Source organism: Xenopus laevis, chromosome 6L (genome assembly GCF_017654675.1).
Source record: "Xenopus laevis strain J_2021 chromosome 6L, Xenopus_laevis_v10.1, whole genome shotgun sequence".
Lineage (NCBI taxonomy): Eukaryota > Metazoa > Chordata > Amphibia > Anura > Pipidae > Xenopus > Xenopus laevis.
This window is the reverse complement of record NC_054381.1, coordinates 57,330,194-57,357,438: the sequence shown is the minus strand read 5'-3', so window position 1 is coordinate 57,357,438 and position 27,245 is coordinate 57,330,194. Positions and strand designations below refer to the sequence as shown.

At 37.1% G+C, this 27,245-nt stretch overlaps 1 protein-coding gene across 1 annotated transcript in view; it reads right to left on the bottom strand.

Moving 5' to 3' along the window:
* Positions 1–16,802: 16,802 nt before the first annotated feature.
* The window catches only part of xt6l.L (XT-6 like precursor L homeolog), a 36,247-nt gene continuing 25,804 nt past the window's right edge, over positions 16,803–27,245 (bottom strand). Inside the window, 3 exon segments of the mRNA NM_001087521.1 lie at positions 16,803–16,939; positions 17,642–17,710; positions 20,303–20,380. Of these exon segments, the coding sequence (NP_001080990.1) occupies positions 16,881–16,939; positions 17,642–17,710; positions 20,303–20,380 (206 nt within the window). The 3' untranslated portion in view covers positions 16,803–16,880.

Below are 27,245 nucleotides of genomic sequence, written 5' to 3'. Positions count from 1 at the left end.
TGAATATAATGAAAATGAAGCAAAAAAAAAGAATAAGGGTATATTCAATTTGAAGTACTGTAGAACAACAAACTTTAACCCTTGTGATTCCTATAAGACATGATGTAAATATTAACTTTAATTAACTTAAAAAAAAGACCTCAAAGTAAGCAAGGGCCTGATTAGTTGTTATGGGTAACAGCACTAGTGCAGTTTAGCATCAAACTTTTAGTTAATCAAAGTATGGTAACTGTAATTATTAACATTGCTGCTTAGATATGGAGCTGGCTGTTACAAAATCTATGCAGGTGGAATCCCTACACTAGCTATGCTTAATACTCAGTACTGTCATAATAGAAAAAGGGCTGTGCTAGTCACTATAAAGACCAGCATTCATTCTAGGCAAAGCTTTTGCACAGACTTTTTAAAAGCTGGTTAAGCAGCTTGGTTGTTACATCCGAGCAAGTACTGTATGTGAACGCAAACAAAATATGTTATGGCTGTATGTGCTGTTAGCAAGCATTTTTTACAATAGGTACAAGTATGGCACCTGTTATCCAGAATGCTTGGGACCTGGGGTTTTACAGTAACTGATCTTTCCATAATTTGGATCTTCATACCTTTAGTCTACTAGAAAATCATGTAAACATTAAATAAACCCAATAAGCAGGGTTTGCTTCCAAAATGGATTAATTATATCTTACTTGGGATCAATACAAGGTACTGTGTTATTACAGAGAAAAAGGAAATCATTTTTAAAAATTTGGATTATTTGGATAAAATTGAGTCTATGGGAGACATGCATTCCATAATTTTGGACTTTCTGGATAACGGGTATCTGGATAACGGATACCATACCTGTATCTAACTAAAAATGTCTCATCGGGTGGAGCTGCTTTGCCAGTTGCTTTCTATAAACAGAGCATCCGAAGATGCCCATGAAAAGTTATTAATTGACTCAAGTAGGCAGCTTATTGGCCCATGTGTATTCTTGACCTACTAAAAAGCTAATGGCGCATGGGGTATTTTGACCACTGCTGTCATTTCCATATGATTAGTAATTTAATCAATGCAAATGCATATATTTTCAAAAACATGAAATTTTTTTAAAGTGGACCCGTCACCCAGACATAAATATCTGTATAATAAAAGTCCTTTTTAATTTAAACATGAAAGCCAATTTCTTTTTTTTATTAAAGCATTCATAGCTGTTGTAAACTCATTTAAAAATATCAGCTGTCAATCAAATATTGCCTACCCCGCCTCTATGCCTTAGGCATAGAGGCGGGGAAAACAATTACTTTCACTTTCCATTCAGCACTTCCTAGATGTCACTGCTCCACATTCCCCCAGCTCTCTTAACGATTTAATTGTGTAACCAGGACATGGGGATGGACATTGGGTCCCTGTCCCCTGGTGCACAAACAAGATTCTGAGATGATACAAGGCTTGCCTTAATAACAGTGTCCACAAAATGGCTCCTTCCTGGTTACTATAATTATGAGTTCCCAGACTGATGGAAAAAATATTTAAATAATGTATACAGTGTAATTAAAGTTCAGTTTGCTTGACTATCGTGATAAAATAGGATTTGGAATAATTTTGTTTGGGTGACCGGTCCCCTTTAAAGAAAAGAAAATACAAATGATTATTGAAAAATGTGAAATCATGGGCCCCTTGTGTCTCCAGATGCACCCATAACCTGAATTAATTTTTGTATATTTCTTTACTTTTGGGAGTAGCCTAGAAGGGAGGCCTATGAAAAGTGTAGCCTAGGGTCCTCACATCTGATTATTTCACCACTGGGTCTATGCCCCCTGTTTCTAGCACTAAACTTTGTGGTCGGCTGCTCTCTGGACAAGCACACAAATCTTGGCCTGCACAGAACTTAGGCTGTGGCTTTGACTAGGCCCAAATTCCTTTTTCCCATCGAGTCCAGCCTTTTTCATGTCTCAGAGTAGAGCACTGTGCTTGAGATCCTCAGCCTGGGCTCTTGTATTTTGCCACTCTACCAGGTCCTCAACTCAACCCACTGTAATCTCTGCACTAGTAGTTTACACACCACGGGGTCCTAACCACATTATTCCTCCTTGTTGGAGCCACAGCTGCTCACTACCTTCCCTGAGCCTTCCTAGAGTGACTAAAACACAACTGGCTGTCACTATCTAATCTTACAAGATCTATATTTAACTCAACTGGAGCCCTGGGCCTGTAACAACATCCCAGTGAGGTTAGGTCCCAGAAAAGACCCTGAGCACATGGCACTATACCTTAATATACTTTTAAACGCTGCCACCTACTGGGCAAGCCATAAATAGATCAACTTACAAGGGACACAGGAAAAAGACAATAGCTGCCTGGGTAGATCAAAGGACCATTTAGGTGTTCAAAAATATAGGAGAAACTGTCTGAATAAAACATGTACCCTCAAGGTCTCTACATAATTAATTCCTTGTTCAGTATACCCCATGGAACATGAGCCAAATTGAATTAGCACACACTGGTTCCCTCACAACTTTCCCAGGCTTTACAGCAAAGAAACTGTCATGGTCCCCCACACAGCAGGCAATTTTCCACTCCACTTTTTCACCCCTATACATAGATTTGTATACGCAGGTACATCTCACTCCAGGCCCTCCTCTTACTTAGAAACCCCATAGTTAGAGGGTCTGGTCCAATATAGGTTCACCACTTCTGTTCTGCCCTCACTACATATTACCCTAAGGCAGTGTGTAGTTTGACATGCAACTAAACCTCCCCACACTCCAATAAAGAGACTGAGAGTGGAGTCTTTATACATTTACTGGATGATTGTGAAAAAGAGAGGTGAAACTGTAAAATAACAAAAAGCAGATCATGACCTATGCTAGCTGCAGGTTGTGAAAAATTTACTAGGGAAACATATGGGCAATTTTTTTTGATAACAATACCATGGTTTATTTAAACTTTGCCTTGGGAGCTGAGCTTAACAGTAATTGGTGGCACATTTTGCCACAACATGGCTGTAACATTCCTTGCAAAACTGGCAAAACCCTTGGTAACACAGATGTGCTCTATTGCAACCCAGTCAAAAAGCAGTGTATGAGGTGGAGGAATACACACACAGAATATCATACGAACATTTTTTTGCATGATATTATCAGTGCATCTATACCCACCTTTATAATTTACTCTATATCAGCAGGCACAGTGAATTGCATTGATAGCATGACAATACAACGAAAATAGAAAACTAGCCTTAAGATAGATTACATTTTAGTACAGAAATATACACAAAATATTGACAAAAACTTCTAAATTAGGATGAATCTCTTGGACACGCTTCTTTTTGTCTGGAGTGACATTATTTTGTCATGAGTTGCTAGCTTCAAGCTATGTGTGTGTGTTGTTGTGTGATGCCTCATTTGACTATGTTTGTACAAATGAATAAAAATACAAGTTGCTATATGAGTTAGTGTAACAAGGGAGGCAATACAATAATCTGTTCTGTGCACCTTGCCAAAGTTGTTTGTTTTTTTAAAAAAAAAAAAAAAAAAAAAAAGCATTTCCTTTCATGTGCAGTCATATGAAAAAGTGGAATCCCTCTCAGCCTGTATAATAATTTACTCCACTTTCAACAAAAAAAGATAACAGTGGTACAGTATGTCTTTCATTTCCCAGGAACATCTGAGTAATGGTGTGTTTTCAGAACACAGATTTTTAGTGAAGCAATATTCAGTTGTATGACATTAAATCAAATGTGAAAAACTGGCTGTGTAAAAATGTGGGTGCATGTAACTGCTCAATAATGATTGCTGGCAACACCAAATTGGCTGGATTAGCTCATTAAGCATTGCACTTCATAGACAGGTATGTCCAATCATGAGAAAGGGTATTTAAGGTGACCAATTGCAAGTTGTGCTTCTGTTTGACTCTCCTCTGAAGAGTGACAGTATGGGATTCTCAATGCAACTCTCAAAATATCTGAAAACAAAGATTTATCAGTATCATGGTTTAGGGAAAGGCTACAAAAAGTTTATTACATATTATAAAAGTCAAACAATCCCCTCATGGCACCTAACACGTTTCATACTTACCTAGCACTTAATGATAGGAGAGATTGCCTATGACTAAGTGCTAGGTAAGTATGAAACGCATTAGGCGCCATGAGGGGATTGTTTGACTTTTATAATATGTAATAAACTTGTATTTTTTAACTTACAAGCATGCTTTGGAATAATTCTTTAAGCTATATGGTTATACTTCTGTTTGGTCACTAGAGGACTCCAGCATGCTATAATAAAGTTCACTGGGCTCTAGATCCAAGTTAATTAGATACAACAGTTGCTGTAAAACCCAGGTCTGGCAGGCCAAGAATAATACAGGAGCGGCATATGAGGAGGATTGTGAGAATGGTTACAGACAACCCAAAGATCACCCCCAAAGACCTGCAAGAACATCTTGCTGTCGATGGTTTATCTGTACATCGTTCTACAATTCAGCGCAATTTGCACAAAGAACCTCTGTATGGCAGGGTGATGAGAAAGAAGCCCTTTCTGCACTCACGCCACAAACAGAGTCGCTTGTTGTATGCAAAAGCTCATATAGACAAGCCACAGTCATTTTGGAAGAGAGTGCTTTGGACTGATGAGATAGAAATTTAGTTATTTGGTCATAACCAAAAGCGCTTTGCATGGCAGAAAAATACCTGCTACGTGGGCTGTGTGGCTAGTTCAGGGACTGGAGCCCTTGTTAAAGTCGAGGGTCAGATGAATTCAACCCAATATCAACAAATTATTCAGGATAATGTTTAAAGGAGAAGGAAAGGCAAAAGTAAATACTTATCTCCTAGCAATGTTACACCCCAAGGCCTCCGAAATCGCTAAGGTAGTGAGTCACATAGTCCACTCATCATCAGTAATGCTTGTCCTCGTTCGCAGCTCTTATTTAATCAGACAGGCGCCATCTTGGAAGGGTAAAGGACGCTTCCTTCACCTCCTTCTCCGTATTGCGCATGCGCGAAAAAAAACAAAAACAACTTGATCCCAGGAGCGCATCATACAGACTTATCGCTCATTAGGAATCAGCGCCAGCAGATCAGTAGTGGCAGCATAAAGGACTTGCGCAGTAGATGTATATTACACCCAATGCGCATTAAGGCTGCAGGATACAAGAAGACGGTGTGCAGCATGACGTCACCCAAGTCCACCGCTGCAGTCTGCCTATCAGCGCTACTCCTTCCACATCATACCAGGGAGAAAACTTTTAAAAGGCTACATAACTTCCTTTTCCACAAGCCTTTGATTAGAAGCGTATTTATAATTTGCCTTTCCTTCTCCTTTAAGCATCAGTCACAAAGTTGAAGTTACACAGGGGTTGGACATTCAAACAAGACAATGACCCTAAACACACTTCAAAATCTACAATGGCATTCCTACAGAGGGAGAAGTACAATATTCTGGAATGGCAGTCACAGTCCCCCGACTTGAACATCATGGAAAATCTATGGGATGATTTAAAGCAGGCTGTCCATGCTCGGCAGCCATTAAATTTAACTGAACTGGAGAAATATTGTATGGACGAATCGTCAAAAATACCTCCATCCAGAATCCAGACACTCATCAAAGGCTATAGGAGGTGTCTAGAGGCATTTACATTTGCAAAAGGAGACTCAACTAAGTATTGATGTAATATCTCTGTTGGGGTGCCCACATTTATGCACCTGTCTAATTTTGTTATGATGCATATTGCATATTTTCTGTTAATCCAATAAACTTTATGTCACTGCTGAAATACTACTGTTTCCATAATGCATGTTATATATTAAAAGGAATTTGCTACTTTGAAAGCTCAGCCAATGATCAACAAAACTCCAAAGAATTAAGAGGGGTTCCCAGACTTTTTAATATGAGTGTATTATTTTCACCTACTGTAGGTTTTTTACTTGTGTTTGAAGCAGGCTAATTACTTTTTGAATATTATTTTAGGTCACAACCTACTTAGAGGTACAATTTACTTGAACCTCTAAAATATGTTTTGGATACAAAGAGGCACATTTATCAAGGGTCGAATTTCGATTTTATGCGAGTTTTTTTAAACTCCCCTAAATTTCCATAAATTCGAAATTTGACCAGTCAAAATGTATTAATAAAGTGGAATTTGTTAAACTCAAACAAATTTAAACTACCACAAAACTCGAATCAAATTCGATTTTAATTATAAAAACTCGATTCGAATTTAAAAAACTTGATTCGAGTTTTTTCTCAGAAAATAACTTGAATGTCAGGAAGGCTACAAACATCACCAAATTGATCACTGGACCTCTCCCATTGACTTATACAGTAATTCGGCAGATTTTAGGTGGTGAATAGTCGAATGTGAGTTCTTAAAGGGCCAGAGTTTGATAAATATCAAAATTTGAATTCGAATTAAAACTCGAATTCGAATTAAAAGTTTGGATAATTCACAATTTGAATTTGAGAGTATTGACCAAAATTATAATTAGAAAATTCAAATTAGAATTTTCACTTCGACCATTAATAAATCTGCCCCCAAGTGTATTCATGAAGATAACCACACAATAGAACTGTTTTTAGTGGTCATGGGTTATCATGCCTCATTGGGGATTGTGACAGACACAGCGAAATTTCAGGTGTTGGGTATGAAATACCAAGACCTACTCTACGCTGCTGTCCTCTTGATTTTTTTAACCTTTAACTAAGAGCTTCTGTGTTCATACCTTTCTTCTAAATATGTCAGAAATGGATTTCTAATCAGCACTTAAAATGTCTGTGGGTTTATAAAAAGTGATGAAAAGTGTTGAAAGAGAGTGATGAAAAAAATGATGTATACTTCAATTAAAATCTTAATCTTATAAAGAATAATTATTCTTCCCTTCAGCATGTAAAAAGGGTTAATTATTTGTGTATTATTTGCTGTGCTATCTGCAAATTCAATTTCACTGCTAAGATGGAAAAACTGGCTGGTGAACCCGGCACGGGAGCAGAAGCAGGTGACTGGAGAGCCGGCAGGGAGAGAGGTGACTAGAGAGCTGGCACAGAGGCAGGTGCAGGAAGGTGAGACAAACGAATAGACATAGGCTTGATGGCAGTTTGTAATTCCTCTTCATCGGAGTCTAGATCCTCCCAGTCTTCTTGATCAGAAAAACCCAAACCCAAGCTGTCATCCTCCCAGACATGCAGCTAAACTCCTTCCTTCATTAGTCCACTGAGAACAGATTAGAAAGCTTTAGTTTAATTAACAAGGGGAAGGTGCAAAACTAGGGAAGCTGTGCAGTACGTCATATCATATAGCAAATACATTAAACACAGTATAAATGCATAAAGGAAGAGAAGCATCTGTATTTGAGTAAAGCTTAGATGCCTAGTGCAATGGCTGATGTAGCAGTGCCATGAGGTGACTGCATATATAACGTTATAGAACTTGTATGAAGTTATAAAACAAGTAAATAATGGTCGGCATTCATAAACCAGGCTTGGAGATTATTAATACCTGCCAACAAAGCCAACACAAGGCTGGATGGGGTAGGATTGCTGTGGATGGTATTCTCTAGCTGTGAACACTGTAAAAATGGCAGCTATACTAATCATTTCCTGGTGTTATGCAGGGTCACATGGTGAGGGTATGGTAGCCTAAGAAGGACACTTTTATAACAAAGCATAAACCATACAACTAAATGACTAGGTGATGCAACACAAACAATAACACAATGCTGGAGGCATAAGAAAATCGAAAGAGGAATTCACAGAGGAGTTACCAGCAGCCTTCCTACACTATGGCTTGGACATTATGTAACACTCTGACACTGCAGAGAGGTATTCAGGATGTAACAAGTAACGTGGGAAGCCTGGGGTATACCCGTAGATGGCAGAACAGAGTCTTGAAGCCATAATGAAAGGTTTAATAAAGAATAAACTTACAGAAAAAAGTGCAAACAAAAGTACATACAGTGATGAGAAAAACGGCCATCAGGAATCGTAGTGAGAACAGGCCAAGGTCAATACTGGAAAATCCACAAAGGTAGGGATCAGGACACCGGAATCATGCAATTACCAAGCACCGGACAAGGGTCAGGGCTGGGCTTAATAATGAGTCATTAATGGAAATGGGAAACACATGAGGGTAATGAGATGGGAGGAGACAGACTGGGAATAGGCAGAGTCAGGAACATATAGATGAACAGATCAGGACCAACCCTAACAGCTCAGAGTAGCTCACAAGGTAAGTGCAAGTCCAGAAACTGCAAATACAAGGTTTGAGTCCGGCTGGTCCTGACAGATATAAGAATATATGACAATAAACATTGTTTACTTTTAAAAGCTATGATACCAGGTTGGAATGGGTTGTGCACTAGGCATGTATATTAATTATATAATCATATATGTTACTAGTTTATAATTTTATAATACACTGTATTTTAGTGATGTCATTGGTTATAATTTGAGTGATGTAATTTCTGTCCAATGACTCACTGAAACTTGTGTATTATAATAAATAAAGTACCCCTGTTGCAAAATATGAGGATATTAGAAGGCCCCTCTGGGTAACATGGTCTGTTTAAAAACACTCAGCCTTCCGCCTCGTGTTTTTATATGGTCATGGAACTCCTGTAACTTATAAAATCCTTATCTGTTACAAGAGGGGTACTTTATTCACTATATAATCGGTGCTTAGTGATGTAATTTATACCATGTGACTTACTTGTGTATTATTATGAATAGAGTACCCTGTTATAAGGATATATATATATATATATATATATATATATATATATATATATATATATATATATATATAGAAACGTAGTAACGGACAGCACTCGCTTGTAATGCTTAAAGGTTTCTTTATAACAAATCTTAAAAAGTAACATCACCATATGTACGCACATATAAAAAATGCGACATTTCGAACCTGTATAGGCTCTTTATCAAGCCATGTGTAGCAATGGTATCAAGAACAAACACAAACCAGGTGGCTATTTAAGGATCATCAAAGGAAGTGACATAGTAACATGTTACACATGGCTTGATAAAGAGCCTATACAGGCTCGAAACGTCGCGTTTTTTATATGTGCATACATATGGTGATGTAATTTTTTAAGATTTGATATAAAGAAACCTTTAAGCATTACAAGCGAGTGCTGTCCGTTACTACGTTTCTAGATTTTGGAGGACTGTCCGGAATCCCCAAGGGACGTGCACCGCTGAACCTGCTGTAAAGCGTGAGTGCTGTTGCTACTTCTTTTTGTACATATATATATATATATATATATATATATATATATATATATATATATATATATATATATATATATATATATATATATATATATAGTCCACGAGGTAGCCAGCACTCTCGAAAAATAGTCCAAGGTGCCTGGGTGCAGTATCAATAATATCAATACATATTCAGCAAGGAAGATCCGCACTCTCAGGTCTTAAGTAAAAATGTAAAAAATTTTATTGTTACATACAGTCTCGTATGTAACAATAAAATTTTTTACATTTTTACTTAAGACCTGAGAGTGCAGATCTTCCTTGCTGAATATATATATATATATATATATATATATATATATATATATATATAAGTCCTCTTGTGTAGGAATGCACACTGGGATTTTAGTAAAATCTTCAATTTTTATTAAGTCATAATGGTAAAAGAACACAGGTCAACGTTTCGGTCCCCTGCTTGGACCTTTATCAAGACCCAGATTCAAGTTTAAAATCACTTTAAATAGTTAAAAACATGTTGATTAACCAATCACTATACAGCCTCATTCTGGAGCATAACATCAAATCAAAATTAACTCTTATATAGCTGTTGTCAGATAGCTTGACTAGCTGAGTATGCAACAAAATAACAAAGAGGGCCACATACTATGTTGAAACTGTTACAAACTTCAATATGTTACAATATAGCTCCTTATCTCTGATTAAGAAAACAAGAAAAAGAACAGTGTTCATTTAATCCCCCTGGCGAGACCGTATTAAGTTTTCTTATCCAGAAAACTTCTCGTTGAAGTAATGCCCTGGATCTATCACCACCTCTTCGAAGAGGGGGTATGTGGTCAATCGCTATATACTTAAATGTTGGAAGTCTGTGGCCCATTTCCAAAAAATGTTTCGCTACAGGTTTTTGTGTCTTACCATCCCTGAATGCGACACTTATAGCGGATCTATGTCCGTCCATTCTCAATCTCAGCATCAGGTCTGTTTTGCCAACATAAGAAAAACCACAAGGGCATGTCACTAAATATATCACGTGTGTTGTAGTACACGTGATATGATGTCTAATAGCAAATCTTTCCCCTGTGTGTGAGTGTCTGAAACTAGTGCCTGGATTCATGTATCTACAAGAGGTACAGCTGGGACACCGAAAGCAACCAGTTTTAACATTAGTAAGCCAATTATTGGTTATCTTTTGATAGTACGACAAAGGATCATTTTTAACTAACATGTCTTTCAAATTGACCCCCCTCTTAAACCCCACCATTGGAGGCTTTGGGATTTTTGAGGATAGATTACTGTCTGATTTCACAATATTCCAATTATGTCTGATACTATCACAGATTTTCTTCGAAGCATCACTGTAAGTGGTGCTAAAAATCATACCCGGTGGTTCTCTCAATCTGGGAGTAGGATTGGCAACCCTGTCTTTAGCTATTGTCAATGCTTGATTGAGTACTTTTACAGGATAACCTTTTTGTCTAAAGCGTGCCCAGGTGTCCCCAATTTGTGTGGTTCTGCCATCCTCCTCTGTATTATTTCATAAGACCCTACAAAATTGAGAAATAAGTAAGGAGCGTTTGTTAGCCCAAGGGTGATAGCTGTTATAATGCAATAAAACATTTTTATCAGTTTTTTGGCGAAACAGGGTATAACCCAGACGTGTGCCTCTACGGAACACCTGCACATCGAGGAAATTAACATGGTTCTCATGTACAGTAAATGTAAATTTTACAGGGCTGGGTAACCCATTCAAAAAATCAACCATGTTATTAAATTCCTCGAAAGAACCACTCCAAATTATCAGCATATCATCGATGAAACGTTTAAAGAACAATATTTTTTCACCAAAATTTTGCATAATGTAATTTTTTTCAAATTGATGCATATATAGATTGGCATATGCTGGTGCCATGGCCGCTCCCATCGCTGTCCCGGAAATCTGCAAATAATAATCATATTCCAAACGAAAATAGTTGAGTTCTAATGTAAGTTGTAATAATTCCAGGATAAATGGGATGGGAGGGCCATTGTAGGCATCAAAATCATGCAAAGAACGTCTCACCGAATCTATGCCTTCATTGTGTGGAATTATGGTGTATAGACTGACTACGTCCATACTGGCAAGTAGTACAGGGCAATCACTCGGTAATGTTATACAATCTAGGCATTTTAGTAGATGAGGAGTGTCTTTTAAATAAGTCGGAATATTTTGGACAACAGGTTGGAGGGTATTATCAATATATTTACCCAATGGAAACAATAATGAATCACGACCAGAGACTATAGGGCGTCCTGGTGGAGAAGTTAAGCTTTTGTGTATTTTTGGGAGGGTGTATAAGATTGGACATATCGGATAATCCATAGTTAAATATTCTTTCTCCTGTGTAGTTATCGTATTCAATTTAAAGGCCTCTTGTATAACATTATCTACTTGGTTTTTGAATTGGGAAATGGGATTGCCAGACAAATGTTTATAAACAACAAAATCAGATAATTGAGTCACAATTTCACTGCGATAGTCGACGTAGTTCAGCAACACCACTCCTCCCCCTTTATCCGCAGGGCGAATCACTATTGAAGTATCATCTGTTAATGTTTTAATAGCAGTACGTTCCTCTTTTGACAAATTATCCCGAAATCTATGATCAGTTATGATATGTTTTATTTCTTCATCAATTGAATGTTTATACAGCTTAATTGCCGGGTTAGTCAAGGGGGGCACATACATGCTTTTGAACTTCAAAGGAGGACATACCTCAGGTAAAGTTTCCGTGGAATTAAATTGTTCTTTAAGAGATAAAGATCTACACAATTTAAATGTATCTATTTCAAAGTCCAGCAATTTAGGACGGAACATAGGCACAAAAGAGAGGCCCTTACCAAGTAGTGCAGTCTCCGCTGTTGTAAGGGAATGCGTAGAGAGGTTGAATATCGGTACTTCTAAATTTTGCGTGAGCGGCCTCTTCTTGCCCCGCCGTGTGGGATATCTTTTGCGGTGCCTCTCCCTGATGGCGGGCGATCGCTCGTGGCTGCTTCTAAAAAAGGCGGCGGTGTTTTCACCCCAGACGGAGCCTCGGATCGATGCGGTCCAGTCGATTGCATATTAGTGGATTGGGTGTCGTCTGCTTCCGAGTCGCCAGAGCTGGTATCGACGGAATTCAAAGGTTTGTTTAGTTTGCGCCTCGGGAATCTTCTCATTCTTTGGGCAGGAAAGGAGTCCCGTTCGCCTGTCAGCCACCTATAAACCCGGAAGTTAACGTAATCCTCATTCACACGTCGGAACTTCTCATGTTTGAATTGTAACAACTCTTGTTTGTACTTGTCAACTTGAGTTTGGGCTCGGGTTAATATGGGGTCAGGCATTTCAGAGTGGAATAAACTTGTTTGTTCCGATTCCTGCGCTGCTAGTGTCTTACGAATCCGAGTAAGGTCTCCAGCTACTTCCTCTATGACCAAAATCATTAGGTCAAACGAGCAGCGATTGAGTACACCAATCCACTTCTTGCAGAAGTCCGGATTTGATCTTCCTATGGTGGGTACATTCCGAATGCGAAATCCACGGGGGATTTTTTTGGCACGGAAATAGTCCGATAGGAATAGACCGTGTAAATCAAGATCAATCTCCTTTTTTCTCAGTCTTTCCCACTCACGAATAGTATCTTCATTTGCATTAATGGAGGGGAGATCATTCTGGCTCTGCTGCCAAAGCACACGATCCGCATCGGCCTCACTGATATGCCACGTTTCACCATAGTCGTTGGGAATACAACATCGGTGATGTGCAGGTGTTCCGTAGAGGCACACGTCTGGGTTATACCCTGTTTCGCAAAAAAACTGATAAAAATGTTTTATTGCATTATAACAGCTATCACCCTTGGGCTACCAAACGCTCCTTACCTATTTCTCAATTTTGTAGGGTCTTACGAAACAATACAGAGGAGGATGGCAGAACCACACAAATTGGGGACACCTGGGCACGCTTTAGACAAAAAGGTTATCCTGTAAAAGTACTCAATCAAGCATTGACAATAGCTAAAGACAGGGTTGCCAATCCTACTCCCAGATTGAGAGAACCACCGGGTATGATTTTTAGCACCACTTACAGTGATGCTTCGAAGAAAATCTGTGATAGTATCAGACATAATTGGAATATTGTGAAATCAGACAGTAATCTATCCTCAAAAATCCCAAAGCCTCCAATGGTGGGGTTTAAGAGGGGGGTCAATTTGAAAGACATGTTAGTTAAAAATGATCCTTTGTCGTACTCAAAAGATAACCAATAATTGGCTTACTAATGTTAAAACTGGTTGCTTTCGGTGTCCCAGCTGTACCTCTTGTAGATACATGAATCCAGGCACTAGTTTCAGACACTCACACACAGGGGAAAGATTTGCTATTAGACATCATATCACGTGTACTACAACACACGTGATATATTTAGTGACATGCCCTTGTGGTCTTTCTTATGTTGGCAAAACAGACCTGATGCTGAGATTGAGAATGGACGGACATAGATCCGCTATGTCGCATTCAGGGATGGTAAGACACAAAAACCTGTAGCGAAACATTTTTTGGAAATGGGCCACAGACTTCCAACATTTAAGTATATAGCGATTGACCACATACCCCCTCTTCGAAGAGGTGGTGATAGATCCAGGGCATTACTTCAACGAGAAGATTTCTGGATAAGAAAACTTAATACGGTCTCGCCAGGGGGATTAAATGAACACTGTTCTTTTTCTTGTTTTCTTAATCAGAGATAAGGAGCTATATTGTAACATATTGAAGTTTGTAACAGTTTCAACATAGTATGTGGCCCTCTTTGTTATTTTGTTGCATACTCAGCTAGTCAAGCTATCTGACAACAGCTATATAAGAGTTAATTTTGATTTGATGTTATGCTCCAGAATGAGGCTGTATAGTGATTGGTTAATCAACATGTTTTTAACTATTTAAAGTGATTTTAAACTTGAATCTGGGTCTTGATAAAGGTCCAAGCAGGGGACCGAAACGTTGACCTGTGTTCTTTTACCATTATGACTTAATAAAAATTGAAGATTTTACTAAAATCCCAGTGTGCATTCCTACACAAGAGGACTTATATACTAACGGCAAGGAGTAGCACCTGGGTTGATACTACTACGTGGGAGTGCTTAAACCGTTGGAGTTTGTGTATATATATATATATATATATATATATATATATATATATATATATGGTCATGGAACTCATCTCTGACTATCCTTATATTTTACAATAGGGGGTACATTATTCACTATATAATGGTTACTAGTAACACATGTGGCTCGAGTGTGAGCTAGCTTTGCATACCATCTTTAGTTTTGGCATCTTTTTTATTCACAATGCAGAATTTTTATCATAAATCCAGCTTAATTACAGTTGCAATGGAGAGATGCCGCATCAGCAGCTATTTTGATGTGAGTCTGATGCAATTGTTTAGATCAATTGCTGTCATATCTGTTATTTAGCATTAAGATGATGTATGTGTCCAACTCCTAAGGCCCAACTGATGCAGCCAACTATGGGAACCCTGGATCTCCCACCAGTTCAGAACAAGTAATGGCCTAGGTTGAGCACTACTATATGGAATGCAAGCGCCTTTTGACACAGGTACCTTCATCACACAAAACTGAAGGGAAATGTGCTCCTATTATCTGTATATTACAATAAAGATGATGTGACAATAAATATCAAGAACTGTTCTTTCTGTGATGTTGTTTGTTTTACTGAACTGTAAGTTAATTTTACATTTAATTTTTATGAAGTACTAGATGCTGAACAATATGTGTAAATAATTTGTTATATTCTGCCCAAGACTACCAGCATAACAGGAAGACGATACACTGAAAAGCTTACTACTTGATTTCTAAAGTTTGGTCTCAGGTCCTTTCTTTATTGTTACAACATATTTACAGCCAATACAATAAATATTGTATATTAATATTTTAAGCCGATACAGAGGATTAAGGACAGCCATAACTCTCTAACGAGTTCTGAAATCATTTGTCCAGGGTCTGCTAAATTTTCATTTACATTTCATGGGCTGAAAAGTGGTGGTGGCTGAAAAATCATTTGCCTAAAGGGACAGGGTCAGCAAAAATGATTGGTGGTGTGGAAAGGGCACTGATGTACTTAGAGAACTGTCATTCTAAGAAAGAGAAGCTGGCAGGACCCGCAGGTTGGGCAGGTTCGGGCCATCACCTGCACAAAATATTGTGGCCATGGGCAGGTTTGGGCCAATCACTTCCTGCTGCCCTTGAGCGACATCAGAGATGGCAGTGGGTAAATAAGGAGCCACAGAGCCACTGGACGGATCTGGCTCAGATAGTGCAGGGTCGAGTTAGGGTTGATACGGGAAAAATACAATGTTGTTGCTACCTGTACAGACTGGTTTACAGAGAAACTGGTGTAGAGTGTAACTGGCCTTTGAGCCAGCATGCTCCTGCATTAGGAATATTACTTTTATCACAGAAAAAAGGGGTAATTCAAAGGGGCATCCAATCCCACATAACTTATTTAAGGTGAATGAATGAATGTATAGTGCAGGATAAGGAAAATAAGTTAAAATGGTGGTTCACCTGTAAGTTAACTTTTTGGCGTGTTATTTATCAAGGTCCTAATTTATCTCAATATTGGCTGCTACAAACGCCGATCTAAGCCACTCAGGTTTTTAACGCTTATTTATTATTACATTTTCCAGAAAATTTGCTTTGAGCGAAACTCATATTTTCCATGAAAACATCGAGAAATTGCTCGAAACCCCCAAAACAACCAAAAATCAATGGGACTGTTCCCATTGACTTTTATGCAACCTTCACAGGTTTGAGATGCCGTGTTTTTATGTTTGGGCTTTTTAGCCCTCGGAGTTTAATAAATTCCGAAAAAATTCTTGATTTTTTTAAAAGCCTATTATAACACAAAACATCTCGAATTTTTCGGATCTCGCGAAATTTTGGGTATTCGGAGCTTAGTAAATATGATATATAATGGCTAATTCTAAGCAACTTTTCAATTGGTCAGAATTTTTTCTTTGTTATAGTTTTTGATTTATTTGCCTTCCTCTTCAGACTGTTTCCAGCTTTCAAACAAGGGTCATTGAAAAACAAATGCTCTGTAAGGCTACAAATGTATTGTTATTGCTACTTTTTATTACTCATCTTTCTATTCAGGCCTCACCTATTCATATTCCAGTCTCTTATGTATGCATTGTATGTGGTTTGGTCCTGATTTGTCACAGCAAAAAAATGTACAGGTTTCAGGAATGGGAATTCAAACGAAGGAGGTTTGGCCTTTGTAAGAGACAGACTTTTCTAGTGAAGCAATGTTTGAGGTATTTAATGGACACTTTCCTGACTGTCAGGAAATAAATGTGAAAATTATGAAACTGTTAGGAATATTTCTTAATTGCCCATTTTGATACTTGATAGATCTGCTCCAATCGCTAGCTTGTGATGAAGAAGTCAAATATAATAAATAAAAGAGTATAATATTTTCTAATCATTTATGTTTTTCATATTCTGCAAAAGTGGATTGCAAAGACCAGAGACAAATAAAGATTCAAACAGGGATTTCTTCAGATAGTAAATGCTTTATTTCCTCTGTACATAAACAGATGTAGCTTTATACATTTGAGGTTTTCAAGAAGAATATTAATCATCTTCACCATTGCGGCGGCCAAAATCCATCCAACCTGTGTAGTCTTGTTGTCCTAGAAATTAAGTTGGATTTATTTAGACAACATCATGAAGTTGATGAACATGTATCAGTTAATTTCTGCCACTACATAATGCAACTATGTACAATAGTCAATCTGGCATCTGGCAAATGCAAACAAACCCCAAGTCTCAACCTGCTGTAAAGTCTGCAACTGGGAGATCTACTCTCTCAATAATGGAATTGCTTCCCATAGGGCATAACAAACTGTGAAGCAATTTTGGAATAAAGGGAAAACAAATTGTTTACTTTTTATAGGTGCCAGTAATACATCTATCACTTCATTCTGAATCTTCTGACTTTCATGTCAAAACCCTATTTCACTATTTCACTAGGTATGGAAATGTGGAAAAGGTTTTGAACAGTAAATGAAAGAACTATCCATGATGATGCTGGACTCCTGCTCCCAGCATGCTCAGCTGGTGATAATATGTTAAAGTATGTTGCTATATGTTGTCCACCAATATTTGCATTTTGTCACCTTTAAATAATGGTGAAGTTGCCACCCTACCTGTTCAGAATAAACATATTACCATGTTTATGAGAAATTAAATAAAATTAGCCTTTCTTTAGCACAACAATGAATATATGTTTAATCAATAAAAAAAGCATTTACTATGTACAAACACAAGTCATTCATTCATTCATTAATACTTTGTACAGCAGTTCTATGTACATGTAAAGAAAAAGCAATTACCATCAGCAAAGCGACGTTCGTCATTGGCTTCCCGTTGTTGAGGTGCTCCTCCCAGCGCATTTGCACCAACTACATATTAAAAAAAAAGTCAAGGAAAGAAAATAAACCAAAATTGATGATACAGAAATCTAAATGGGGACTTGGGAAAATAATACATTTGAGGGTAATCGTGTTTGAGGCCAACTAAACTTTCTGACAGCAAATAAGAGCAGTTACTACAGCAAATCAAAAACTTCACTTTTACTTACCACCAGCAGGTAAATTCTAATGACAAATAGCAAACACTACTACTGGTATATCAAAGGCTGCTACAGTCAAGGACCTAGATATATAAGTTTATCACAGACATGATGAACAGGTAAAGTAATTTAATTTTACCTCTCTATAGAGGTCTAGTTTGATCCTACCTTGAATTTCAGATTGTGTTTGGCAACAGTCTATAAAAAAAGTTTGGAGAAATCTCCACCCCTTAACCCACAAACCTGCCTGCCAGTGTCAGACTGGTACACCAAGGGCCCACCAGAGATCTTAATATTAAGCCAGAGCCCTAAAACCTTTTCTTCTTATTGAGAAAACCCCGGTATCCCCATGTTTCATTATTCAAATTATTGTTATAAAAAATAAATAAATGTGACTCATTAATGTAGCCTAGAAGGCACTGTTTTCACCTGTTCACTGGTGTCCATGGGAAACATTTTATCCATAGAGGTATCATTGCAACCAGCATGGCAGCCCCCAAAAAAACACATTCAGGAATAATGAGCCCTATCTGTCACTATCTGTTGTCACTAATTCTGTGGGCAGCTGTGTTCTCCTGCATGTTCTGTTGGTTACTTTACTCCTGCTTATCTGTAACAATAAATTTGGCTGTATAATTTCCCTGACCCTATCTGCAGACTCCAAAACTAACTCTTTCCTCTCTTTCTCACTGCTGGGAATAAATGAAACACAAGAAAAAAGGGTGGAAAATACAGTAGTTAATGCTCTGTACTCCAAAAAGGACAAAGGGCCCACTAAGGTTAGAGCCCACCAGGAAAAGTCCCAATACCCTGGCAAGTTAGTCTGACACAGATCGCAGGATCTTGCTTGCTACCCCAACCCCCTTCTCCTCTCCTATGCTCTCATATTTACTGGGGGGACCATTCCAGCTCACCCCTTTTTACCTTTTCTTGTGTAAATCTTCCTCTGGATCAAATTAAATTTTTGTAGTACTAAAATCAATATATATATATATATATATATATTTTTTTTTTATTTTTTTTTATTTTTTATCCTTATCCATTACAATATCAGTAGCAGTTAAATTCTGAATGGCCATATTTAGAAATTTGTAAACTATAGAAATGTAAATAGTTTCTAGCAACATATTGGTTGGGTTTAAAAGATGACCTGGAAACTGTTCAGGTTAGTTTTATCTCACATCTGCTTCATTTTTTTGTCATATTCACTTGCAGCCTTATGATATGACCCTGGCAACCAAGTATTTGTTTAGTAGCAGGAATAAATAGGAGAGTTTCCGAACAGAAAAATATGTGATAAAACCAATCTGCATTAATATTATTGTGGGTTACAGACCCTAGCAACACAGAGTTCCCTTTAAAGGAAAATCAGAAGGTTAAATTAGTTGAAAAAATTTGATTGTAATGACTAGGGGGTCCCTAACATTTGGTACCCCCTCCAGTGATTACAATAATTTAACTAATACCCAGTGTTTCCTTTAGCCGAATATTGTACCAGCATGGGGTACTTCTGAGTGCGTACCACAGAGCAAACTTCTTCTTGCTTCTTCCTTCTTTGCATAGGTACACTTGTGCCGTAGAGTGAAAAACTGAGCTTTAGGCAAAAAACTGGGGTTTTCACTCCACTTCATATGCAAATGAAGAAGCGGAAGATGATTGGTCCTTACTGCTTACTCAGAAGTACCCTGGGCCGGTACAGTTTTCTTCTAACAGGAGCAACTATTTTTCGGAGGGAAAACTTGACTCAAATTTGATTCGAATTTGATTCAAATTTTCGGGTCGGGACTATTCAATCGAATATTAGATGTCTTGAATAACCTCGCATTAGAGTTGTGAGTATATTCAAATTTATTACAGTAAAAAAAAAATTCACATACATTCAAACTTTGACCTTTGCTAAATCTGCCTATTGGGGTATCTAAAATGTTGGTATTTATTTATAAAAAGAAAACCTCAACTTTGGGTTAGTAGCTTCTCCTTGTACCCATGAATGGGTGCCAGGAATTTGGATCATCGCTTTGTTATCTGGGGCTTGAAGGTCATACACCAAAGGATGGTGCAAGAATTGAAACAGAACTGGCTATCTCTGTAAACACTTGATAATAAGCCAAGTACTGTATATCTGTTTAATTCTGTTTAGTTCTTGCTCACTAGCAGTACACCAGAAGGCTTAATTATTGATTTTGCATATTTGTTTTAATTGTTTATTAAATGTCAATTCATATAAAGTATTAATATTAATAAAGCCCCCCCCTTATTACAAAGTACCACTCTATCTTCAAGCCAGAGCATTTCTGTACTGCTATAACATTAAGTCAGTGCCTAATTGTTGTTACAATACTCCCAATGGTAATATACATGAGTAACAGCTACACAACAGTGAACATTGACAGAACAGGAAGGGAGGAATGTTCCAACTTACTTTTTAAAGCAGCCTTTAAAGCTTTACCTAGGAAAGAGCCAAATCCTCGGACATCACGTTCGTTTACATCATCTTCATCTGCAAAGATGTAAATAATAAAAAACAAATAAAATAATAAACAAATAAAACAGTACCATATTTTCTAATCTTTTACATTTTACTTGTTCTGCAAATGTAAAGTGGATTACAAATATCAGAGACATAAATACAGATTCAAACAGGGATTTCTTCAGATAGTAAATGCTTTATTTTATCTGTACAGAAACAGATGCAGTTTTATACATTTGATGTTTTCAAGAAGAATATTAATCATATTCACCATCCAACCTGTGTAGTCTTCTTTTCCTTCAAGTTGGATTTATTTAGACAACATCATGAAGTTGATGAACATGTATCAGTTAATTTATGCCACTACATAATGCAACTATGTAGAATAGTCAATCTGGCATTTGCAACTGCAAACAAACCCCAAGTCTCAACCTGCTGTAAAGTCTGCAACTGGAAGATCTACTCTCTCAATAATGCAATTGCTTCCCATAGGGCATAACAAACTGTGAATCAATTTTGGAATAAAGGGAAAACAAATTGTTTGCTTTTTACAGGTGCCAGTAATACACTAATACATCTATCACTTCATTCTGAATCCTCTGACCTGCCTTGATGACAGCATTATCTTAGTTTACAAAAAAACTACAATGTTTGTGATGCGATCATTTAATCTCATAGAGATTGGCTAATTTTTTTTAGGAATCAGTAAATGATTTGACTAATTTAAAACTTGAGGTGCCTTACTTGTTCCCTACCATTGATCTTATATATGACTAATATCCCAGGAGATATTTATGGAACCACAGAAGCAAATTTAGTATGTTGATGTCATTGACTTTGACTTAAGATGTAAATTGTACCTTTGGGCAGCAATACTTGGTCCCTTTCTACTACAAGGCAAAAGTCACTTCTAAATCCCCAGTTAGACATTTTAATTACCCTTTTTCTTATGAATATTTTTCTGATCACCACATACACATATTATGGATGTTGATGACAGGGTTATTATTTTCTCAAATAATTTGGTTCCAAAGCTGCTCTGGAGTACAAATACAGTGTTGTAAAGCAAGTGCCTTATCCAGACACCACAGTGCAAAAGAATAAGTATACTTTGTTGCACAGGTTGACAGGAAATGTTTTACATCGGCTTTATCCTATTGAACATCCACTGACCTAATTATTTATTTCTTTAGCTTTGACTTAAAGATATTGGGCTTAAGAAAAGAAAAAATAATTCCCTTGTTTAGATTGCAGTAGGAAATGTACATAACATTTATTATATTGGTTATTTGGAAAGACATTTTTGCAGCCCACGGCACTATGTTTGAATTTATATATATATATATATATATATATATTCTGTCGGTTCAGTGAGCGCACTCCTTCCGGATTTGTTTCAATCGATGGTGGTGCGTTGGTCAAAGTGTAATACAATTCAGTAAGCAGGACCCGCATTCAGGACAAATAAAAGTGTCTTTATTCACAGGTTCATTTTCCAACGTTTCGGTCCTCACTGGGACCTTGAGTGCGGGTCCTGCTTACTGAATTATATATATATATATCTATATCTATATCTATATATATATATATATATATATATATATATATATATATATATATATATATATATATATATATATATATTTTGACAGGTATTTGTTCCCAACTGCATCTTTTTGCTTAAAAGGGTCAACAACCAAAACTCTCCCAGTGTACAGTGCAATGTATTAGTAATGCATTATAGTGAGTTTACTCTTGCAATCAATCGATCTTACACAGTAATTGAAAAATAGAAAGATGAATATAGTTCTAATTAGGTGTTCAGAGCTCAAAGAAATACGTTTAATTATTCCAGCGATGATTGCATGAGTTTCATGTCAACCTCTTGCACTAGTTATGGAAAGGTGTAAAAGGTTTTATTGAGCAGTAAATGAAAGAACTGTCCATGATGATGCTGGACTCCTGCTCCCAGCATGCTTCGCTGGTGATAATATGTTAAAATATGTTGCTATATGTTGTCCACTGATATTTGCATTTTGTCATCTTTAAATAATGGTGAAGTTGCCACACTACCTGTTCAGAATAAACATATTACCATGTTTCTGAGAAGTTAAATAAAACTAGCCTTTATTTAGCACAATAATGAATATATGTTTAATCAATAAAAAAAGTGTTTACTATGTAGAAACACATGTCAACTTATTCATTCATTAATACTTTGTACAGGAGTTCTATGTACATGTAAAGAATTACCATCAGCAAAGCGACGTTCGTCATTGGCTTCCCGTTGTTGAGGTGCTCCTCCCAGCATATTTGCACCAACTAAATATTAAAACAATTAATACATTTTGAGGGTTGGTGGATAATCGATAATTGTGTGTGAGGCCAGCTAAACCTTCTGACTACAGCAAATCAAAAACACTTTTACTTACCACCAGCAGGTAAATTCTAATGACAAATAGCAAACACTACTACTGGTATATCAGAGGCTGCTACAGCTAAGGACATAGATGTATAAGTTTATCACAGACACGATGAACAGGTAAAGTAATTTTATTTTACCTCTCTATAGAGGTCTAGTTTGATCCTACCTTGAATTTCAGATTGTTTTTGGCAACAGTCTAAAAATGTTTGGAGAAATCTCCACCCTTTAATCCACCCACCTGCCTTAACCACAACCAGTGTCGGACTGGGCCCACCAGAGAACTAAATATTAAGCCAGAGCCCTAAAACCTTTTCTTCTTATTGAGAAAACCCCGGTATCCCCATGTTTCGTTGCTCAAATTATTATTATAATAAATAAATAAATGTGACTAATTAATGTAGCCTAGAAGGCACTGTTTTCACCAGTTCACTGGTGTCTATGGGAAACATTTTATTCATAGGGGTATCATTGCAACCAGCATGGCAGCCCCCAAAAAGACACATTCAGGACTAATGAGCCCTATCTATCACTATCTGTTGTCACTAATTCTGTGGGTACCATTGCTCTCCTGCATGTTCTATTGGTTTCATTATTGCTACTATAAGCTGTGTAATAGCACAGAGCAATGCAGTGAATACAGACGGACTGAAGAGGATAGCACAGACAGAGAGCTTGTGTGCTGGCAGGACTATCCTAATTCAAAATACTTGGTTGTTTGAGGAATCTGTTAGCTTTTGCTCTTCCATTTACACTGCAAATATACATTCTGAGAAACATTCCCTGCCAGCTCTATATAATAAACAGCTTCTATGGATTCTGCTTATCTGTAGCAATAAATCTGGCTGTATAATTTCCCTGACCCTATCTGCAGACTCCTAAACTAACTCTTTCCTCTCTTTCTCACTGCTGGGAATAAATGTAACACAAGAAGAAAGGGTGGAAAATACAGTAGTTAATGCTCTGTACTCCAAAAAGCACAAAGGGCCCACTAAGGTTAGAGCCCACCAGGAAAAGTCCCAGTACCCTGGCAAGTCAGTCTGACACAGACCACAAGAGCTTGCTTGCTACCCCAACCCCCCTACTCCCCTCCTATGCTCTCATATTTACTGGGGGGGACCATTCCAGCTCACCCCTTTTTTCCTTTTTTTGTAAATCTTCCTCTGGATAAAAATTCATTTTTCTAGGACTAAAGTCAATACTGTTATATTTTTATCCTTATCCATTACTATTACAACATCATTAGCAGTTAAATTGTGAATGGCCATATTTTGAAATATTGGTTGGGTTTAAAAGATGACCTGGAAACTGTTCAGGTTAGCTTTTATCTCACTTGCAGCATAATGACCCTGGCAACCAAGTATTTGTTTAGTAGCAGGAATAAATAGGAATGTTTCCAAACAGAAAAATTTGTGATAAAAACAATCTGCATTAATATTACTATGGGAAAATCAAAGATTACATTTGATTGTAATCACTAGGGGGTGCCTAACAATTGGTACCCCTTCCAGTGATTATAATCAATTATCTGATACCCAGTGTTCCCTTTAGCAGAATATTATACCAGCATGGGGTACTTCCTAGTGCGTACCACAGAGCAAACTTCTTCTTGCCTCTTCCATCTATATATAGGTACACTTGTGCCATAGAATGAAAAACTGAACTTTATGCAAAAAGCTGGGGTTTTCACTCCACTACACATGCAAATCAAGAAGTGGAAGATGATTGGTCCTTAGGGCTTACTCAGAAGTACCCCAGCCGGTACAGTTTTCTGCTAACAGGAGCACCGGCCCAGGGTATCAGATAGGCGATTATAATCACTGGAGGTGCCTAATTGTTGACCCCACTTACACACTCACAAAGTTCATGCTTATGTGTTGGAAATGCTAATAATATTGCATAGATCAGCATCAGGAGTTTTCTTCAAATCTTGACTATAAAATAAAATGATAAAGTGCCCCATGGGTTCTCTATGTCATTTTTACTTTTATTACTATTTTGTTTGGAACAATTAGGGGCAGATTTATTAAGGGTTGAACAGTATATTCGAAATCAAATTTAATAGAGGAAAAAAAACTTCGAATTTCAAATGGTTTTTTTGGTTACTTCGACCATCGAATAGTCTACTTCGACGTTCGACTATTCGACCATTCGATAGTTGAAGTACTGTCTCTTTAAAAAAAACTTCGACCCCCTAGTTCGCCACCTAAAACCTACCGAGGCCAATGTTAGCCTATGGTGAAGGTCCCCATAGGCTTCCTAACAATTTTCTGATTGAAGGAAAATCAAAAAAACTATTTTCTGATCGAAGGAAAATCCTTCGAATCGTTCGATTCAAAGGATTTAATAGTTCGATCGAACGATTATTCCTTCGATTGTAGGAATATCGATATTCGAAGTCGAAGGATTTCAATTCAGCAGTCGAATATCGAGGGTTAATTAACCCTAGGTAAATCTGCCCCTTTGTGTCAATTCATATAAAGTATTAATAAAGGTTACCCCCTTTATTAAAAAGTACCACTCTATTTTCAAGCCAAAGCAAGCATTTCTTTACTGCCATAACATTAACTCTGTGCCTTGTTGTTGTTACAATACTCCCAATGGTACTATACATTAGTAACAGCTACACAACAGTGGACATTGACAGAACAGGAAGGGAGGAATGTTGTTCCAACTTACTTTTTAAAGCAGCCTTTAAAGCTTTACCTAGGAAAGATGCAAATCCTCGGACATCTCGTTCGTTTACATCATCATCATCTGCAAAGATGTAAATAATAAAAAAAAAAAATTATAAAATAATAAATAAATAAAACTGTAACATATTTTCTAATCTTTCACGTTTTACATATTCTGCAAACATAAAGTGGATTACAAACACCAGAGACATAAATACAGATTCAAACAGTGATTTCTTCAGATAGTAAATGCTTTATTTCCTCTATATAGAAACAGATGCAGTTTTATACATTTGATGTTTTCAAGAAGAATATTAATCAAATTCACCATTGCGACGGCCAAAATACATCCAGTCCATGTGGTCTTGTTGTCCTAAGGAATAGTTCAGTGTGAAAATAAAAACTGTGTAAATAGATAGGCTGTGCAAAATAAAAAATGTTTCTAATATAGTTAGTTAGCCAAAAATGTAATGTATAAAGGCTGGAGTGAACAGATGTCTAATAAAACAGCCAGAATCCAACTTCCTGCTTTTCAGCTCTATAACTCTGAGTTAGTCAGCGACTTGAAGGGGGGCCACATGGTACATTTCTGTTTAGTGAGTTTGCAATTGACCCTCAGCATTCAGCTCAGATTCAAAAGCAACAGATATGACCCATGTGGCCCCCCCCTCAAATCTCTGATTGGTTACTGCCTGGTAGCCAGGGTAACCAGTCAGTGTAAACCAAGAGAGCTGAAAAGTAGTGCTCTGACTGACATGTTATACATCAAATCACTCCAGCCTTTATACATTACATTTTTGGCTAACTAACTATATTAGAAACATTTTTTATTTTGCACAGCCTATCTATTTACCCAGTTTTTATTTTTACACTGAACAATTCCTTTAAGTTGAATTTATTTAGACAACATCATGAAGTTGATGAACATGTATCAGTTAATTTCTGCCACTACATAATGCAACTATGTATGTTTGCTTTTTACAGGTGCCAGTAATACACTGTAATACATCTATCACTTCATTCTGAATCCTCTGCCCATTTTTTTTTAGGTGTCAGTAAATGATTTGACTAATTTAAAACCGGAGGTGCCTTACTTGTTCCCTACCATTGATCTTTTGTATGACTAATATCCCGGGAGATATTTATGGAACCACAGAAGCAAATTTAGTATGTTGATGTCAGTCACTTATGGTTGTCATTTATTCCAGAGCAAGATGTAAGTTGTACCTTTGGGCAGCAATACTTGGTCCCTTTCTACTACAAGGCAAAAGTCACTTCATAATCCACAGTTAGACACTTTAATTACCCTTTTTCTTATGAAAATTTTTCTTATCACCACATACACATATTATGGATGTTGATAAAGGGTTATTATTTTCTCAAATAAATTGCTTTCAAAGCTGCTCTGGAGTACAAGTACAGTGTTGTAAAGCAAGTGCCTTATCCAGAAGCCACAGTGCAAAATAATAAGTATACTTTGTTGCACAGGTTGGCAGTGAATGTTTTACATCGACTTTATTTTATTGCACATCCATTGACTCTAAATATTTATTTCTTTTAGCTTTGACTTGGGCTTAAGAAAAGAAAAAATAATTCCCTTGCTTAGAATGCACTAGGAAATGTACATTACATCTATTATATGGGAAGACAGTTTTGCAGCCCATTAAACTGATATTTTGCATTTTTAGATATATTTTGACAGGTATTTGTTCCCAGCTGCATATTTTTGTTTAAAAGGGTCAACAACCAAAAGTCTCCCAGTGTATAGTGCAATGTATTAGTAATGCATTATAGTGAG